The 21,370-nt window shown below is 38.4% G+C and overlaps 1 protein-coding gene across 3 annotated transcripts in view; it reads right to left on the bottom strand.

Moving 5' to 3' along the window:
* ldlrad4a (low density lipoprotein receptor class A domain containing 4a) overlaps window positions 1-21,370 on the bottom strand; it is a 103,110-nt gene that overhangs the window by 61,990 nt on the left and 19,750 nt on the right. For all 3 annotated transcript variants that reach the window (XM_048201920.1, XM_048201923.1, XM_048201921.1), the window contains one exon: window positions 8,395-8,859. In XM_048201920.1, coding sequence (XP_048057877.1) covers window positions 8,395-8,434 — 40 coding nt within the window. In that variant the 5' untranslated portion in view covers window positions 8,435-8,859. The remainder of the gene's footprint in view (window positions 1-8,394; window positions 8,860-21,370) is intronic.

The raw sequence follows: 21,370 nt of genomic DNA, 5'->3' as shown, positions 1-21,370 counted from the left end.
TCAGTGAGCATTGGCCACCCATGACCCTGTCGCCGGTTCACCACTGTTCCTACCTTGGACCTCTTTTGATAGATACTGACCACTGCAGACCAGAACACCCCACGAGAGCTGCAGTTTTGGAGATGCCCAGTCATCTAACCATCACAATTTGGCCCTTGCCAATTTGGCACTCGCTCAAATCTTTACGCTTGCCCATTTTTCCTGCCTATAACACATGAAATGTTCACTTGCTGCCTAATATATCCCACCCACTAACAGGTGCCGTGATGAAGAGATAATCAGTGTTATTCACTTCACTTGCCAGTGGTCATAATGTAATGCCTGATTGGTGTATACTGAATGTATCCAGGTAAGATTGGATATTTAAAGTATTTATTTTTAATGTTGAGTTAAGTTAAATGTAAGTCTAATCACTTAAAATAATTAAAACTTGTCTAATCACTTTAAAAAAAGCATACCTCTACTCAACAAACTGTATTATTTGAGGTATCAATCATTTCTGTATCAAAAACAGTGAAGGATGTGCAACACACCAAAGTTTACTACTTCAGTTAGGAGTTTGTCTACTTCACTAATCCTACATATAAGCAACAGTAATAGTTATTCTTTCCTGGAGGTGTTGTCATGTTACTGAAATTTTGACAAAATTTCATGACAAAAATGGACTATTATCAATTGCCAATATATGTGATACACAGCTCACACAGAAGTCGATTTCAAACCAAATTTCATTTGGTCAACTTGCTGAACTTGAACCCAGTGTCTCGCCTCACTATAAACTCCAGATTGTGCAGATTCCAATTGAAATGAATTTCGTATGTAAAATTTTGCAGATCAAGAGTAAATGCCACCGTGCCTTTAGACTGTCATTTGGTACATTGTCAGTGTGTCTGATGCAGCAGTGTTATTGTCCTACAGTAGAGCAGGACACTTTCTCTCACTCGCTTTCCCGTCTGCTCAGCCAAACTGATGCTCTCTGACCGCTCTCCGTGTCATCGGCTGCCCGTCGCACAATCGCCTGCCATTCTCATGACTCATCCGACCCTGATAAGACCTCAAACCACCCTGCGTGTCTGGGTTCTCTTCCCTGGCCCGGCTGTTGATATCACCTGCCCTCCGCTCCCCTGAAGCAGTCAGACAAGGCCATCTGTGTGCGGCCGGTTGAGATCATGGGATGCATGGGTGTGAGAGAAGCCTCAGTGCCTAAATTTACCCTGCACGTGGGATTTGGAGTCCGCCGGCAAGTTCAGGCCAAGTGTGTCAGCTGTTCATGTCTGTGGTTTGTTGTCTTTTTCATCTTAATTTTCCATTTGACATCATGAAATAGCATTCACGACCCACTTTATTTCCACAATGTGAAACAGGATACTCAAGAAAAAACAATTAATGGTGGGACTTGATTGGATCATGAAAAGTAAGCATTCCAGTTCAAAATGGGCTACTCCTATCCTAAAGCACAGTCAATGCCTACTTTTGAAACTTTTTGACAAAGTTGACAAAGTCTTTTTGTAAAGAATCAATGTTCATCTTTGAAAGCATTGCCAAGTTTCAAATGGTAATACTTCTTTTTCGCTATTATTGCAATAAATTATTACATTATCATTTATGACTTTGTCAAGTACTGTCAAAAAATCAGAAAGGCTGCGTTGCCTACAACATTAGCCTAAAAATCAATGTTTAAACTGCTAACTGATTGTTGGTTAACACACTTACCAATAGCCTGAATTGCCTGTTTAAAGTGGAAATGGAAATTCATCCTTTCTACTTTCGAAATTCATCTTATCGATCTGATTGTGAATGATTCAACCATTTTTTTTTGAGCTTGAAATCTTTAAAGGTCCCGTTCTTCATGATCCCATGTTTCAAACTTTAGTTAGTGTGTAATGTTGTTGTTAGAGTATAAATAAAATCTGTAAAATTTTAAAGCTCAAAGTTCAATGCCAAGCGAGATATTTTATTTAACAGAAGTCGCCTACATCGAACGGCCAGTTTGGACTACATCCCTCTACTTCCTTCTTTAATGACGTCACTAAAACAGTTTTTTGACTAACCTCCGCCCACAGGAATACACAAGAGTTGCGTTTGTAGAGTGTGTTTGTCGCCATGTCGTCGAAACGCTGTTATTTTCATCCCGCAGTCCAATCACCGGGTCTGATTCCGGCTCAAATTGATAGGGTAAAATTAAAGACATGTTTACAATAACACTGAGCGCGTGCATCTCCACGTTATGGTAAGAGGCGTGACCTTTTGGGGCAAGATGCGCTAAACTGCTGTCGAATCACAACACAGGAACCGCTGGCACAATCAGAACTCGTTACGTATTTCTGAAGGAGGGACTTCATAGAACAAGGAAGTCATCAGCCCGTTTTTATGACAGTGGAAACAGCGGTATACAGATAAGTAAATTATGTGAAAAATACTGTGTTTTTTTACACGCGAAACATGAACACATGTTATATTGCACACTATAAACACAATCAAAGCTTCAAAAAACCACGAAAAACGGGACCTTTAAATCGAAAACTTGTAAATCGACAAAATGCACTTATTAAAATATTTTACCCATTTAATAGTCTACCAATGATAAAACTGTGCTAGATGATGAGTTTTGTTAGAGAGGGGCATTGTTAAGGAGCCTTTGAGCTCATTTATCAAAATAGACTGTTTATGAATACAACTATATAGTGATTTTCAAGTTTAAATTGTGTATAACATATAACAGTGACTGTAAAATATGTATTTTAGGTATGGTAGTGGCATATTTTGAGTTTTGTTATTTGTGATAGGGTCACAGGGCTAATTTTGGGCTATTTTTGATTGGCTAGTGGACTAGTTGCGCAAAAAATACACATCAATTAATTAGCCAGAATCAGATATTGTGTTTTTTGATTCTCCAAATAAACTGATACTTTGCCATCTAGTTTTGGATAAGATGTCTTGCTGCATTACACAAGTCTTGTGTACTTCTCCGCTGGATTTCTCCTCCAAGGCTGCGAAATGAGTTTTGTTCTTAATACCTTTAATCTTATTTGGACCTCGTCTCCCACACATCACGCTATATCTTTTGTCACTTTCAACACTCCCCTCCCTGTCTTTCTCCCTCAGTCTGTGTCTGTCGCCGCCTCCAGGTCTTGGCTCCTTTATTAAGAAAAGAAAATAAGAGCGAGGAAGCCTGCAAAATTTTCTGCGCCAAATTCCCCAGCACATTGAGGGGGAGCGGTGTGTGTCGTGGTGAGAAGAGAATGACCTCCGCCGGCTGAGCTTGGATAATTAAGTGTGCATGCATAGCAGAACCGAGTCAAAAAGTGCGAGACAGAGCAGCCGTCGCAATATGTTCTCACTTTATTAACATTTCTGAGTAAAATGTAAAACAGACAAGGGCTAGACGCTGTACTACATATAGCTGGTGTGATGGTCTTTTTTTAAAGTTGAAAACTATTAAGCTAATTCCGTCAGATTCTGAAACACCTTTAACTTTAGATTTAAAGTGAACGTATTAGACGGGAGCGTTTAAACAGGTCAGTCCACCGCCACGGCTCAAACCTAAAAACAAGCCCAGCAAACCAGAGTTTAACCTCCCAAGTATCGATTGTTTTTGCGCTCCCCTATCCCGTTTGTTTAGTATCACCACATTCCCCGGCATTTATCCCACGGTAAACTCCCCCAACCTATCCGAATCTCCCTACGCAAACCTGTGTGCTGTGGGCTCACAAAATGACAGGAATCGATTTGGAAGCTGTCCACACTCAAAACGCCTCTGCCATGAAACACCAACACAATTCCTTCTCCATGAAGAATACAGTGTGTGTGTGTGTGCGTGTGTGTGTGTGTTTGAGCAAGCACAAGCATCAGTAGTTTCAGTCTCTGTTGCTAGGCAAAATCATCAGCAAATTAAATCAAATCATATTGACATAAAAACAGTGGCAGCATACATTTTTTAATTGGGATAAAATTAACTCATACAGATATTAAATGAAAAGTGACTTGATTAAAAATATATAATATATATATATATATATATATATATATATATATATATATATATATATATATATATATATATATATATATGTGATTGTTAGTATTTGTATAATAAGATTTACTAAGCTTCGTGTTTGTCTCTCTCAAATGTTTTAAAGCAATAAAATATGGCAATTTCTGTATTTTAGTTAAACTTATGGTCAGGAATATTTCACAAAACTTTTTTTTTCTAACATTTACTCACCCTCATGTCCTTAAAACCTAAATTTCCTTTATGCATGAAACACAAATGAATATATTCTGAAGAATGTTCAAGCTGTTCTTCTCCATGCAACAAAACTGAATTGATGGATCGAAAAAATTAATCAATTTTTTATTAAAATATGGCAAACTGAAGCTTTTCTAGAGGTGACGCGTGTTAACATGTTTAAATTAAATTAAACATAAAAATGAATACAGCACACACATAATGTGAACTACTTTTACGGTGCTCAACATGTTCAAGAGCATGTCTGACATTTTGCAGAATTTCCAGAAGTCATGTGGGTTTAGAACGAAATAAAGGTGTTAAAATGATAATAGAATGTCAATATGTTTATATGTAAATATGTTTATTCTGACTAATCCTACATATCTGTCTTTATAATTTGTGTATTTTATTCTTACATTTTATTATTTGTCTTGTTATATTTGTTTGTGTACTGGAAGCTTCAATATCAAGGTAAGTTCCATGTGTGTGCAAGCACACTGGCAATAAAGCTCCTTCTGATTCTGATTTTTGTGCAAATTTTTTTTTTTTTTTGTGTTAAATTTCAATCCATCTTTGTAATGTTTATTTGGTTTTGCTAGTTTAGGCATTTAATTCTGTTGTGACTTCTCTGACTGACAGGTTGCTTAAGATCGTGGGCCGGCGCTCTTTCCCCTCAGCTGGAGAGCCCATCACATGCTTTTGAACAGAATGTTCTGGTTTTTCATTTCTCTCCATGATGAATAAAATAGCAGAACATTGTGACCCCGGCTCAGCTTGGGGGCCATCCAGTTGTTAAAACAATATCCTCTACCTCAGGTCTCTCAGGAATTTTTGGATGTATGGGTCCAAATTCCACTCCAAGTTCAAATTCCACATCTGATATTAAAAACTGGATACTGGAGTATTTTCATTGTCAGCACTTGGCCGGCCCCGCACAAAGACAGAAGTTTCACTTTCTGAAAACATTCTCTTTTTTGATTTTTGTGAAACATAACCTCCTAACATGATAGTGACTCCTTGCAGTTTGAAAAGATTTAAAGGTAAGGTAGGCAATTTCGGAGAGGCTAGCAATAGCAAGCTAGCTTTAAAAGCATAAGAACCCACCCTCCCTTCAGAGCGCTATCCAAAGCCATGCCTCTTCCAAAATACATGAAAGAGCACAGCAGAGTCTGCAAGGCATCAAGAGAGACGTTACCTTGCGGTAAATTACCTCACGTCTCAGGGGCTGTTCACATAGAACGCGTCTTTGCGCCTAAAAACGGTTTTTAAAAAAAACGCAGCATAGAACGCGAGAGTCTCGAGACGCGCCTTTGAGACATGATGCAATAACTACAATGACGGAAATAACAGAAATAGGCAAACTGCAGAATTTACAGATACAAGTTTTGACATGGAAAAAAAGAAAATAAGATAATAATGAGCACCTCCTCCGCCATGTTGCCATTATATAAAACAGTTGTCATGCCAACTCGCAACGCTTGCCCCGCTTCCAAGTTCTTCTGATTGGTCCACTGTTTTGGAACTGACAATGATGAGCGGCGCTGCGTGTAAAAGTTGAAATTCTTTTAACTTGACACGGCGTCTTAAAAACGCGGCGCTCATGTCTGAGGCGCTGCAAAAGACACGAGACGCGAGCGTAACGGTCATGCACGTCCGTCAAGCACGTGTTTACATAGAAAAACAATGGGAAAGTAGCGCATTGGAATAGAAAAACGCATTCTGTGTGAACGGCCCCTTAAAGCACATAACATTACAATAATAATGAACGTAAACAACTTTAGAGCTCTTACATGAACCACCTGACTGATGCAGATTCATTTCAGTGTTCATAGTGTTGATATAGAAACGCAAAAATCTGAGTTTGAGGACGTGAACAGCTCAGAGTAGAATGTCATGGGTTGCAGTCTTGTTTTGGGTTAGGAGTAACTGAAAAAGGTGGCTGCTGTTTGTTTGTGGTGCTCGGCGACTGTCTGTCTACAACTCTACACAGTCTCATGAAATGTGCTGATGTGCATGTGATGTTTGGACGAACATTATTTGGTCCTGAGACTTCCACAGAAGATGTATATTTTTTTAACCTGTTAGCTTTCCACTGTACCACCAGCGGTACACATACCTTTCAAAAGAGACCAAAACCATGCATATACTCCAAATTGTTCAAGAACAGCATGCAATTTATTTTTGGTATGCCTTTCTTTTTTTAGGCATTTTAGGCAAATTTTACAGGAATGCTAAGGGGTTAAAGGGATAGTTCACCCCAAAATGAAAATTTGATGTTTATCTGCTTACCCCCAGCGCATCCAAGATGTAGGTGACTTTTTTTCTTTAGTAGAACATAAATGATGATTTTTAACTGCAACCATTGCCGTCTGTCAGTCTTATAATGTGGGTCAATGGGAACTTCTTTTATAAGAGTAAATAAAACATGCACAGACAAATCCAAATTAAACCCTGCGGCTCATGATGACACATTGATGTCCTAAGACATGAAACGATCGGTTTGTGTGAGAAACCGAACAGTATTTATATCATTTTTTTACCTCTAAAACACCACTATGTCCAACTGCGTTCAGCACTCGGTTAGTTAGGTCTGATCGCGCTCTGACAACGGCAGTGATGTCTCGCACTCATTGAAGTATATGCGTGAGACATCACTGCCGATGTCAGAGCGCGATCAGACCTCACTAACAGAGTGCTGAACGCAGTTGGACATAGTGGTGTATTAGAGGTAAAAAAATGATATAAATACTGTTCGGTTTCTCACACAAACCGATCGTTTCGTGTCTAAGGACATCAATGTGTCGTCACGAGCCGCAGGGTTTAATTTGGATTTGTCCAAGCAAGTTTTTTTTACTCTTATAAAAGAAGTTCCCATTGACCCACATTATAAGACTGACAGACGGCAACGGTTTGAGTTAAAAATCATCATTTGTGTTCTACTGAAGAAACAAAGTCACCTACATCTTGGATATGCTGGGGGTAAGCAGATAAACATCAAATTTTCATTTTGGGGTGAACTATCCTTTTAATATTTAGACCACTTCTATTGCTTCTATTTGACTGCCATCGGGATGTGTATAGTTTCAACCAGTATAACAAAGTGTTTATAAAAAAATTGCCTACTCTACCTTTAAGTCATGTATTCTCAAACAATTAAAGTGGACCTATTATGCCCCTTTATACAGGATGTAATGTAAGTCTCAGCTGTCCCCAGAATGTGTGTGTGAAGTTTCAGATTAAAAGACCTCACGGATCATTATACCATGTTGTAAAGACACATTTGTGGAAAAACATACCATTTCGTGCTTGTGCCTTTAAATGCAACTGAGCTGCTGCTCCCCTTTCCACAATCACAGCTCCTGTCTGCATCGATTACTGTGCCAAATACTAACAAAACATCTGCTTGGTTTTGATTAACATCTATATCGTGATCACGCTCACGGACAGTGCAGTTCTTCTTCATCATGAAAGTTTATTATTTCCATGTGCTTTAAAGGTATATCAGTTTAAACTTCTAATTTATCGTCTTCTGAGCGCACACATCTGAAGCACACAAACCGAAAGCTGTCTTGTCAGATGGCATGTTGCAAGAGTATTAAACTAACTTCTCTTTCGTGTTTTTTGTTGTGCTTAAACTGTCAAACACATGCAATATTATGTCAAAAACACACAAAGTTCACATAAACAGTCTGTTATGTCTGTGAACGTAAACAGCAGGGACAGAAATCGAATGTGTATATTAGATCTGTGGCGCATTCTCTTCAAAAATAAAACTAAATAAAAATCCACCCACTTTTTTTTAATCCCCATAAATCCCCAAAAGTCTCACAGAACAAGCCGCTTTCATTTTCTGAGCAATGTGACATCACATGGAAATAATAAACTTTCATGACATTGCTCAGAAAATGAAGACGGCTTGTTCCATGAGAGTGTTGAGGTTTTATGGGGATTAAAAAAAAGAGTGGGTGGATTTTTATCATTATAGGGGGTTGTGAACTAAGCAATATTTTGATAAGTAATTGATTTGATTTTATACTGACACCTGTGGGGAATCTTAATAAGATGCAATTGTACATCAATTTTAATATTTGATATATAATATTAATTTATTTGTGCAAACCTTTAAGGAGAAACTTAATTTACTTAATTTAAGTGATTCTTACCTGTGTTATTATATGTGGCTGGGTAGTCAGCTGCCTGCATACTGCCCTTGCAGTAATGCTTTTGACTGCAGCTTTAACCAGTCCAGTAGAAAGAGCGTTGCTGTGTGACCTCCATTTTGGATCCTCTGGTTCAGCTCATGTGTGGCAGTTGTTCTTTAAACCCCTCCTGGCCAGAGGAAGTGCTGGATTTGCTAAATGACCAGTTACAAAACTTACTGTGGTAAGAAATGCTTGCTAAACAAGGAACCCTATCCTCCAAGCCATGGATATGCAGCCATGGCCAATTGTGCAAAGTTTCACTCTAAAGCTTGGAAGTGTTCGATGTGTCTGCTAGAACTGCCTTCTTTCTTTCCACTTTTCAGGCTTGGCATGTGAGTGACACAGATGCCCATAGGCACCGTCCTATCCAATGTGCCAGGGGTGTCATTCTTCTTCAGGAGTGCTGGAGTTTCATCTTAGGAGAAACTAAAAGGAAAGAGAAAGAGAGAAAAAAAAAAAAAAGGTTAACTTGATTATATTTGAACAAGTGATTCCTGTTCCCCTTGGCTGGTTCATTTCGGAAGAGAGCCATATGGAAGACTACACTGGAGAAACAACCTTCTTTATTTGTTCAGATGCAAAAACACAGCAGGGTGGCACTTTGAAGTCTGGAGATAAATATAACTGGGGGTGGCGTGCACACCTCTGAAAGTAAAATCATCTCCACTTCAAACACTACAGGGAGAAGAGAAGCCCGCTCAACAAGAAAAGGCAAATGAAACATTTTTAGCAAAAAGTACAAATGTGTAGAATAAAAGTCAAAGCAAAGACTATGGATATGTGTAGGGCAGCTCTGGACACAGCAGTATGGTTTTGACGGCTCTTATTCATCAAAGCACTATGTGACAGTCAAGTCATTAGGAACCGGAGACTCTACTATTATAGAGGTCTACATGGGCGTCATATTGACCCTAAAGTCTAGGAATGTACATATTTTCAAAATCAGATGCTTTAACAACTAGTTGACTAATCATTCTTAAGAAAGCTCTTTATAATTGGTTTAAACAGCTGGATGGAGAGCAGCAGAATGGAAGTGAAGTTGAAGTGGAAGATTTTAAAAGTTTTAAAAGTGGAAGAGCTTAAAAGATTTTAAAAAGTATTCTTTTTAACCTGAACTCTAACGGTTGCACAAAAACAGCACAAAAAACAGCACAAGAACCAACACAATGGACAAATACATTCATCTGAATGTGTAGGGTTGTAGCAAAGAAATGTGAAAGACAACCCCTGTGACCTGACCTACCAAATCATTGCTATAAAATCACTATCTTCCAGTAGTCCTTTAACAAATTTTAACAATTGCATCTTGAGATTTCTGCATTCTGTTGAATTCTGTTGTACTCAGTCCAAATAGTTTCAAACAGAAGAACTATGTTAACACTCATTAAGAAACATGTCTGCTCACTGTCTGGTCTGACCATGACCCTGAGTCTGCAAAATTATACAAATCTCAGAGTTCAAAGAACCAGACAGTCAATTTTGAAAATATTTAGTTTTTCACATTCTTAGATCAGGGATGCATTTCCCATACAACAATGTAACTCACTGCTTATCTACTATTGTACAATGCATCGTTGAGGAGAACAACTAGCTAGTCACGAAACCGTATTGTCGCAAATTTGTCATTTAACCACGTTGGTTAATGATGTCACGCAGGCGGTGGATAATAACTTATTTTAAAGGTTCAGCTTTTGCATATGCCAGCCCATGTTCAAGGCATTAGACAAGCCAGTATTAACGTCTGGAGCAGCACACAGACACAGACACATGTCATTATTTTCATTATTAAACACTTGCAGTCTGTATAATTCATAAACACAACTTCATTTTTTATCTCTCCAACAGTGTGTAATGTTAGCTTTAGCCCCATTAGCCACGGAGCACTATCAAACTCATTCAGAATCAAATGTAAACATCCAAATAAATACTATACTTACATGATCCGATATGCTACATGACAAACACTTTGTAAAGATCCATTTTGAGGGTTATATTAGCTGTGTGAACTTTGTTTATGCAATGTGTTATAGAGTTGCGAGCTTGGGGGCGGGAGTGTGAGCATTTAAAGGGGACGTGCGCTGAAACGGCGCATTTATAATGATGCCCAAAATAGCCAGTTAAAAAATTGAATACAAAAAAATCTATGGGGTATTTTGAGCTGAAACGTCACAGACACATTCAGGAAACACCTTAGACTTATATTACATCTTGTGAAAAAGCGTTCTAGGGCACCTTTAAGTAATCAGTTTGAAATAGAGTTAATGCAAGATTTTTTTGCTACAAATCACAGACATGAAATCTGAGGACTAATTTTCTTACTTTCCTCAGTTATTTTGCTTTGTTTAAAGATTCAATCATAGGCTCTTTCTTATGTACTAGAGCATGTATGCACATGCACACTCTTTAAAAACGGCACTTTAAATCTCTCGACAAACCAAAAAGATTAAAAATTAAATATATAGATTGCACTGAATGTCGGCTTTCTTACTTAGCTCAAGATAGGGATTTATTAAGTCAACGTCACACAAACAAGAAACTATGCTTCTAACCACAGGTCGAGAACTTTGCGATGCTGTTTGCGAATATTCGGTGAAACTATGATTTTAGGAAACACCTACTCGTTGAACTATGCAGATAACGACAGAATTTGCAACCATAGTTGGCTAACAATGCTTTCGGAAAACGCACCCCTCAGGAGATAGACTACTAATATGTGGATGCAGATTGGCACAGTGTGTTTAACTCAAGGATGAGAGTGTCTAATTTGAAAAACAGTGAAGTTGATTTATACTGATAAGGATGTGTAGGAAGTTAGGAAGGAGTGTGAGTGAAGTTTTCTTTTTGTCCCTAGGACAGAGTTTGTTCATTGTTTGACTGACAGCTCCGATATCAGCCAGCATGCACAAGCCAAGACGCTCTCTCGTTCCTCTCCTCCTTCTTGAGGACAGTTCCTCCTTGTGTCAGCATTCTATGCGACGAATATCTCTCTCTGGAGATCGGCTAGAGCGCCGTGGCGCGCTGTGACGAACTGAAAATGGAAGATAGGGCCTCAGTGCAACAACTGCAGCAGATATAGAGTAATGTGAAGGGCTGATCTGCATCATTTCTGCACTCACTTACTGTTTTAAGTGTCCCTGGTACTTTCTAAAACTTCTTAAAACTTTTTTGAGAAGCTGACACCATCCAGGAATCCTTGTATAGAAATCCCAGGTGTGTCACTTTGCAGTGTGTCATTCATATCGGTACATCTGACCATAGATCTGTTCTACAGGCCACGTCTTGTTCCTTGAAACTAAGCCAAGAAAGCACATCTGAAGCGGAGACTATCCAGGAGATATATAAATGCTTTCGGTCATGACTGAATGATAAACAAAAGGTTCTGAGACAGAAATCTTGAGGCTCTGCTTTGACATGATACACTGACTAATCCTTACATTTGCCCATCAATGGCTGCCCATACATTTCCATTATGACACAGCCACATGGCAGCGCTCTCCTTTGAGATGAGAAACGCCAAAGGGCATGTTGCTCTTCTGACATTGATTAACGATATAACAACTTCCCACCATGCCAGATAAAGGCAGTTTGGCTGAGGGGCAAGCACAAGTACACACACACAAACACGTACTGTACAGTGAAGGTGAAACCTCCACCCACACATCATCGTCGTTCCACTTACAGACACGTTGTGGAGACCCAACACGCAAATGTGTGAAAACATTTCAGTGCCATTTCAACTGAGCATGTGACAAATAAAACTTGTTCTTTGAGGAATGACTTGAAAGAATCCTAGACCTGGACAAGCAGAAACCCTTTGTGGGGAGAGATGGATGATGGAGTGTTTGAAGGTTGTAGGGGACCAGGCTATTGGCACCATTGGGATGTTGTAGTCTAGTATTTAAAGAGCTTGGTTGGTAACAAAAACATTGTAGGTTAAAACTCCCGAAGAGTTGATTCATGAACTACCACCACTGTGCAGTCCCTTCCCAGGTTGCCACAGGTGTATTTTAAATAACCTTGGATAAAAGAATCATCTAAATGACAAATTAGTAAATTAGACATTAGCATTGCAGGTCAAATACTTTAATGTAATTCTTGTAGTTAATGAGAGCCGAAGTACAGACCTGAGCAGAGGCTTGACATAAGAACATTTATCGAGGTTAATACAGGTCAAGTTCCGGTATTCTGGGGGGCTTTTGAAAGATGCAAGTAGGTCAGCAAGAAGTGAGTTGTATTAGCCTAGCCATGAAATGACTACTGCCTGGATGAGCAGCTTAATAAAGCATTAGCCAAGAAAAGGCAGAATTGTAGACCATACAGCACTGCAAATAGCCACCAAAGTCTAGGGTGACTCCTACTGTTTTAGGGAACTGGTATAGATGACTGTATGACCATCACTTGAGATGTATTAAGGGAAGTTTATTTGTTTTAAGTATTAAAGTGAGTCTGCATCCAGTTTGATATGTTAGAAAGGCATGCTGAGATCCATTCTAAGATCATAGGTGGAGAGACAGAGAGGAGGAGACGTGCTGAGATAAGCAACATGTTATAAGATAAGTAATGAATGCATTACAGATTTGAGTGCAAATGAAGAAAAGTATGAGCCAAGTACTGAACCCTGTGGTACCCCAGTGCTGAGGAGACAGGTTAAACAAAGGGAACCAATACCAACAAAAAAACTCTAAACATGAAATATGAGTCAGACATCTCATGGAAGACAGTGCCAAAGACTGGCCAAATTTACAAAAATGGCCGCTTGCACCTGCACACCACACTCTATTAACAACAAATTACACAAGTTCTCCTAGATGATCACCAAAACCCCACGTCACTCTCATTGCAATTTTGTATTACATAGACACCTTATGAGCACTTCACTAGAAGCCTACTGCACACACCTCAGCAGGGAGCTGATGAAGAAGATAAACAGAGCAGGGAGTCAGCCTAACGGTGTTTACCAAATTAAACTCAATCTCTTCAGTCTCAAGAAAAAACAGGAGTTCCCTCTATCCACTACTGCAAGGACAGTGTTCTGTCACTAGGGCCCTTCACTGTCAGTAGGTAGGAAGGAACTTGCCAGAATTTACAGAGACTTAGTTTCCTACGAATGATCTTTCAGTTTCAGTTTCACTACGTCCCCCCATGTCCTGACTGAGAATCCCTAATCTTAATCTTTGATTTGCCTCTGGCCACACTTTGGATAACCTCCTTACTCACGCTCCCAACATTTTATGTAACAAAACGTAACCATGCATACTCAACAGCCAGTGTGCGAATTATACAATGACTTCCAGGAGAGTCTTTTTTAAAAATCTTTTTAAAGACTTTTGGTTTAGTTTTTAGTTTTTGCTTGTCATAAATACATACAACTACAATGGGGTGTATCTCGTGTCCCCAGGGGTAATGAAGGGACCCCTCATTTAGCACCAGGTGAATGCTCACCTTCTAAATAAACCGTAACCTAACTCGTGGTTACAGAAATACACTCTTAAAACATTCATTGTGTAATATAAAGCAATAAATGTTTCGAATTTTGGACCCACCTTTGGTGGGTCTACCAAACCATCCCAATTCAAGAGGTTTTAGGTCATTGTTATTAGAATGAAAAAGAATATAGACCGCTAGAAGCACTCATCCTGTTCAGCCATTATTTGGCATAGTTCCCGCTTCTGGCGTAGGAGTGCCCACGTAATAACCCAACAAGAATATTTGATGAATCTTATCTTACGTAAGGTCCCAAAACCCATCATCGTCTCCCTATCTGCTCTCCAATGAAGGATTTCCTTCTCAGTCTCTGTTGTTCTTTATTATAAGGAGCTGTGAATCAGACCGGATGTGCCAAGCTCAGATTTCATCCTCTCAGGCATATTCTGCCACCTAAACAGTGCTCAAACACACACTGATGCACATACACAAACCGGCAGATAACGTGCAGTACCCCATTTATAGAACATCCACCTACTCTCAAACTCTCATTTTTATATGGTTTTTTTTTTTTTGGACTGGACAGACACTCATACACACCTGTTGTCCTCAGCAACCACTGATTCAATACAGTCCTGCCATGCACCCAAGTGTGACAAGCCTTTTGCCTTCTCCATTTGATGAGTCACAGCTCAATTAAACCTCCCCTGGCAGACATGCACACTTTTAGCAGACTGAGTGCTCAGGAGGGTGGCACTGGCTGTAGCAGACCTGGCCTCAGGCAAACATCTCTTCCAGACTTTTGAGTATCGCCATAAAGTCTGGCCCGCTTTGCAATTGAACCCTGTGCAGGACTCGCTCCCACCCGATCTGCTGAACTTCTGACCATTACCGCCTGCTCCTGTAAAAGTGTGTGTTCCACTCACGCACACAGCCGCAATGTTTGTATCCACTTTTACCCACACCCGCAAATTAAAATAAATAGGAAATAAAAACTTCAGCTAACACAAGTGTTTATTAGGTCTGGGACACTGAATCTCAGTTCGTGATACAAAGAATCTGGAGCGATTATGATATTTTCTGATGTATCGCGATTCTCTCTCAAATCGATTCTGAGCTTAGTTATTAACAGCAGATGGCACTATATGTGCTTTAGAAACACTTTGTACTCTGCCTACTTCCAGTTCCTTTACACACACCACTCAAAGGTGCCCTAGAATTGAAAACTGAATTTCAGCATAGTTAAATAATTAGAGTTCTGTACATGGAAATGACATACAGTGAGTCTCAAACACCATTGTTTCCTCCTTCTTATGTAAATTAGATTTGTGTAAAAGACCTCTGAAGAACAGGCGAATCTCAATATAACACCGACTGTTACGTAACAGTCGGGATCATTAATATGTATGCCCCTGACTTTTGTATATGCCAGCCCATGTTCAAGGCATTAGACAAGCCAGTATTAACGTCTGGAGCAGCACAGCCGAATAATCAGACGTTATGCAGGTAAGCAAGCAAGAACAATAGCGAAAAATGGCAGATGGAGCAATAATAACTGACATGATCCGTGATATTATGATATTTTTAGTGATATTTGTAAATTGTCTTTCTAAATGTTTTGTTAGCATGTTGCTAATGTACTATTAAATGTGATTAAAGTTACCATTGTTTCTTACTGTATTCACAGAGACAAGAGCATCATTATTTTCATTATTAAACACTTGCAGTCTGTATAATTCATAAACACAACTTCATTCTTTATAAATCTCTCCAACAGTGTGTAATGTTAGCTTTAGCCACAGAGCACCATCAAACCCATTCAGAATCAAATGTAAACATCCAAATAAATACCATACTTACATGATCTGATATGCTGCATGATAAACATTTTGTAAAGATCCATTTTGAGGGTTATATTAGCTGTGTGAACTTTGTTTATGCAATGTATTATAGAGTTGTGAGCTTGGGCGGGAACACAAGCATTTAAAGGGGACACGCACTGAATCGGCGCATTTATAATTATGCCCCAAAATAGGCAGATAAAAAACTGAATAAAAAAAAAAATCTATGGGGTATTTTAAGCTGAAACTTCACAGACACATTCAAGGGACACCTTAGACTTATATTACATCTTGTGAAAAAGCATTCTATGGCACCTTTAAACCTAAAATAATCATTCATAAAGTTCCAAAAGTTTGAAGAAAATTACAAATCTTGCATCATAAAAGCATTCTGAGCCGAGGTGCAAGTATATTTAACCACTTACATGACTCAGCCGAACACACTATCACTGTCCAGCAGTCTTCTTCATGAGCATTTGAGTGTGCAGTTAAAAACTAGCCTAGAGCGCCATCTGCTGTTAAAACTAAGCTCAGAATCGATTCAAGAGAGAGAATGACAGGACCGATCCAGTTTCATTGTATCAATCGAGAATCGATGTATTGTCTCAGCCCTAGTGTTTATGTAGCCTTGCTAATTAACATATAGCAAAAAGAAAATATATAAAACTAAAAAAACATTAACAAATGAATGAATTAATCACTTGGCCTAGCCTGCTATGGAGGAAGAGAATGTTACTGATCGAATGCGGTGAACTTCATTTGATGACGCTTTTCTTGTTATGCGCTGTATTTTTTGTCCGCCAACTCCCACCTATAGCAAAGGTAAAATCGCCCACTCCCTTGAGATTAGTATTTGGTCCCACTGGATCACTCTCTCAATTCATCCCTCTACTTTGCAGCTTAGGGTGTACTCACACTAGGCATGGTTGCCTTGAACCGAGCCCGAGTGCGATTGTCCCCCCTCCCCTCTCCTCCGCTGGCCTGCACTCACATTGCACTTAACGTTCCAGGCCGAAGCATGCTTACATCATATACAATGCAACTTTTTGAATGGAAGAAAACAGGAAGAAATGCACAGATACTGCCTAACATATTTATCATTTATGCCGCGCAGCGATTTTCACTTACACGTATTAGATGATTATTACAGCAGCTGACATTAATGGTGGAATTTAAAGCTTTACTCGCAAACTACAATTTCTGTTCATCAATAAGGTGAGAATCAGACCCGTTAAAAACCCAAATACACTCGAATTTATTACATGAATTGATAAGTGTACTATCAGAGTAGTAATAAAGATGTTTGCTGTCGTAATGATGAAAGTAGCGCAAGCAAAGAGCGTTTAGATGAACATGTAAACACAACAAAAATGACAGTGGTGAGAAAACAGCAGTTAAGAAAACATCTGATAGAGAGGTGCATATGTTTGCACAAACTCTGCTATTTGGCACTCCAGTCAAGTCATTTATTTAGCATTTTATACAAAAGTTTGCTTTAAAACAAGCAGCTATTAAACATGAAAAACTGTGCCAATGTTCCTTTCAATAAGAAATACAACCTCAATTTCTAAAGCAGCTCTCCAGTGTGTTCATGTTTTACTCACGTCAGACCTCAACAGGCTGAACAAAAGGAATGAACTGGAGAAGATTTCCACGTCAAAGAAGGTGGAGCCACAGAGCACACCTACCTATATGTAATCACCATGGGACGATTAGTTTGATGTTGTTTATTGACATTTTATTTTCTTCTTTTTTTCCCTCCTTGCTTTGGCAAGCAGTTTTAAACTGTGTCTGTGGTGTCAGTCTGTGGTGTCACACTGGATAGGGTACCACAATAAAATATATATCGTATTAAAAAAAACACACTCATTGTAGCAGTGTTTGACATTTTATGGCCAATACACATTAGAGGATGTTCCATGGGAATGTATTGTAGAGGATATTCCATGGGAATGTATTGTGAAACATAAAACATGGAAAAGATTGACAGGTCTAGAACTGTTGTGTACAGTCTGTATTTGCGTCTCACATTTGAAATATGTGTATTGTTGTATTGTGCCGGGGTCTCATTATTGTCTGGGTGTGTGTGCGTGCACAGGGGTTCAGGGCTGAATGGTGCCAGTCTGAGAGTGTCTCTGTGGTGCCTGCCTCATCTGCCAGCCTCAAGATTGATTTATCAAGACATAGAGAACGAGGCAACACCCCCCCCCTTCACCATCTTTCTGTCTCTCTTTAAAATACACAAAGTCCCAAAAACACCCCCACCCCCACCACAATCACATTTTCCCCTCAGACAAGTTGCAGCCAGAGCTAGACACCGTCTCACACACTCTCATGCAGGGCGTGGGCCGATGGGGGGTGTGGGGAGTTGGCTGGCACAGAGGGGAATCATAACATTTGATGGTAGCAGAGCATGTCGGAGGTAAACAGCATCATTTTCTCTTTTATTTCATTTACGACAGAATAAAATATGGAAATAAAAATTGTGGGCGGATGTGTCTCCCCCTCCCTGCGCAAAAACTTCCGTCTCTCGCCCGCATCATTATCCGTCTGCATCGTTTTCAATCGTCTGGCGAGACTGAGAGCTCACGGGGAAAAGAAAAGCCAGCAGAACATTTCTAATCTCTGCCCTGTTCCTGATGAGAAAAAAAATAACAAAAAAAATAGGAATGAAAAAGCAGAGGAGAGAGAGAAGAGGTGCAGTGTGGGTAGATGGGTTATGACAAAAAAAAGTACTGTATGGTACCATAGTACAGTTATGGTATAGGAAAGTGACAGCATGGTATTCTGATGTATACAAAATGATTACTGAACTGAATAATTGTACATTATCAGCATTAAAAAACATTTCTGTCTGTTTGGCTGATTAACAGGAGTGCTCTTTGAATCTTTTCCAAAGTTTAACGACAGCCTTGTCAACGACCATTAAACATTTTCTGTTTTTTTAATGTTTTTCATTCATTTTGAGTAAACATTGCATAAAATAAGTGTTGATTTCATTTCATGTGTATTATATCAAATTATCTATATTAGCAGGGTCCAAAATAAACACTTACCAAGTGCCAAATGCGAGTAAAAATTGGCTTAGGTGAATAAATAAGTTGGCTATGTTGGCCAGTAACTTTATTGGGAACGGGAAAAAAAAATTGTGATTTAAGTTGAACTGAAGTACAATATTCTGACCCTCAGTGATGTAAGTGACAAGAACGATTCAAGGCATACAAACAGTCTATCAAATAAAACATATGTAAAGACTGACTTTAAAAAACATTAAATTTATCTAGGATATCTAAGTGGGGTTTTTTTTTCCAGAACATATTTTTCCCTTTTTCCAGAAATATTCCTTGAATTAAAACACAAAAAATTTACTGAACAAGGCTTCACAATTTGTGACAGGCGAGAGACTGGTTCTTTTTGTATATGAAGCTGCAAGTGACTCAACAACCAGCACAGTTCAACACAAAAATGAAAGTAAAAATAGCAAAATAATGGACAACAGTGTTTAAAAAATGTATATAATATAATATAATATAATATAATATAATATAATATAATATAATATAATATAATATAATATAATATAATATAATATAATATATGTAAGCAATAAGGTACGAGGTCGTGCCTAACAACACCCTTCAGCCGCTTATTGCACGATACAGCACTAGCCTTGAATAACTTATTCCTTTTATAAAATGTTACCACAAAATATGCCAAAAAAATATGTATCAATGCAACTTTCATGAAATAAATTTTCACTAAAGCCTTCCTTTCGCCGGAAAAAATAGTCCCTGACCGTGAACAGCAACAGAAGTTACATTATTACGCCATTAGATGGCGGCAAAGGCTGTCCTTATGAGTGTGTCAGTCAGTAGCGAAGACTTTTATATTGAAAAGACTGAATTGTTGTGAACACGGAACAAGACGCAACTGACAAATGCTTTGACTAGCGCTGTCAGACACGGGAAAAACCTTTAACTGTTAAAAGGACAAGATATTGCAGCAGAAATTTAAGCATATTCTTTATTATGAACATAGGACTGACTTGAAGGAAAATGCTAAATCTGAATGCAGATAATACTTTCTCACAATACTCTTCTACATAATACAGTAAGCTTCAATTAACAATATAAATTGAGAACAAACAGTTTACGCTGCTGAGAGTGGTTGCTAAGGGTGTTGTGTAGTGATACACAGAAGCGTTGGGTGAAGCGGTCATAGCCGTGTTTTATCGTGAATAAAACACAGCTATTGACCAATCAGGATCAAGGACAGGAACTAACCATATAATATAATATAATATAATATAATATAATATAATATAATATAATATAATATAATATAATATAATATAATATAATATAATATAATATAATATAATATAATATAATATAATATAATATAATATAATAATATAATATAATATAATATAATTATAACACTTAATAAAAAAATGGCACTTTCTTAAACATTTCATGTCAGATTTTAAAAAATATATATAATAAATTGCTGTACATTTTTGTCATCCAGCATTGTCAAAACACTGTTGGACACCAGGTATTTGCAATTAAAAACACTAATTGTACTGTAAGATACTTCAAAAAACACCATGACATTACCATGGTACATATTCAAAAATCATGGTAATACATTGTGACCATGATGGCACTTTTTGCTACTTTTTTTATTTAGTTACAGTATATAAGGCTGAAAGGACTGTGGAGGTTCACACAATCTAAATCTCTCCCATATTGCAATAAAGAAAATAGACAATGTTCCCAAGCATTGATAGATCATTTATTATGACTCCAGAGGACTTTAAGCTCAAGACGATGAGAGTCAGATCAGTATATCAGGAGCTGAATCACATATCAGATAAATGCTAATGCAGCTGTTTCAGCTTGATACCTCGTTTACTGATTATATCAGAATGTACTTGTTTCTAAAGGACAGGTTTAAAAAAAAATAAAAAAAATTGCGGCTGATACAAAGCGTCGGGTACAGCCAGACAACACGATCTTATATATCTGCAGCAGTAACTTTCACAGATCATTGGTTGACGTTATTGGCTGGAGAAGTGCAGACCTGGGCTTCATTTCGTCCTTTCTAATTGACCTTCTATTCTTGCTGATGGGGTTATTTTATCAGTTTCTGTCTTAAAGGAATAGTTTCTCCAAATATAAAAATTCTGGTTACAAACCCTATTTATTTATTTTCTGTGTAAGACATGAGGAGATGTTTTGTGGTTGTTTTATGGTTGTTGTTGTTTTCTCCCCCGTTATTGGAGCTTGACAGCCAAAATATATCTACATTGTATGGAAAATAACAATTTTGTGTTCCATGAAAAAGAAAAGAAAGTAATTCATGTTTGGAATGACAAGAAGGTGAGTAAATGATGACAGAATATTCATGTTTGGGTGAACTACCCCTTAAATCCATCTCAGAAAAAAAATACAAAACAATAGCAGGATAGATATGTGCTAAAATAATAGTCTAGACAGAAAATGACAGAATGTGTGTTTGTCTAGTGCATGAAGACATGAGGTGTCTGTGACCTTCCTATGGCCCCTCAGGTGTCAGCTGAGAGTCCGTCTTTTGGGGCAGAGAGAAGACAAGAGAGAGCCAGAGAGAGTGCATGGAAAGGGCACAAGCACATTAACGTCTCGTTTGGT

This window comes from Megalobrama amblycephala, linkage group LG9 (assembly GCF_018812025.1).
Source record: "Megalobrama amblycephala isolate DHTTF-2021 linkage group LG9, ASM1881202v1, whole genome shotgun sequence".
NCBI classification, from domain to species: Eukaryota; Metazoa; Chordata; class Actinopteri; order Cypriniformes; family Xenocyprididae; genus Megalobrama; species Megalobrama amblycephala.
Note: the sequence above shows the minus strand (reverse complement) of the source record. Positions and strands in the feature narration are given on the sequence as shown.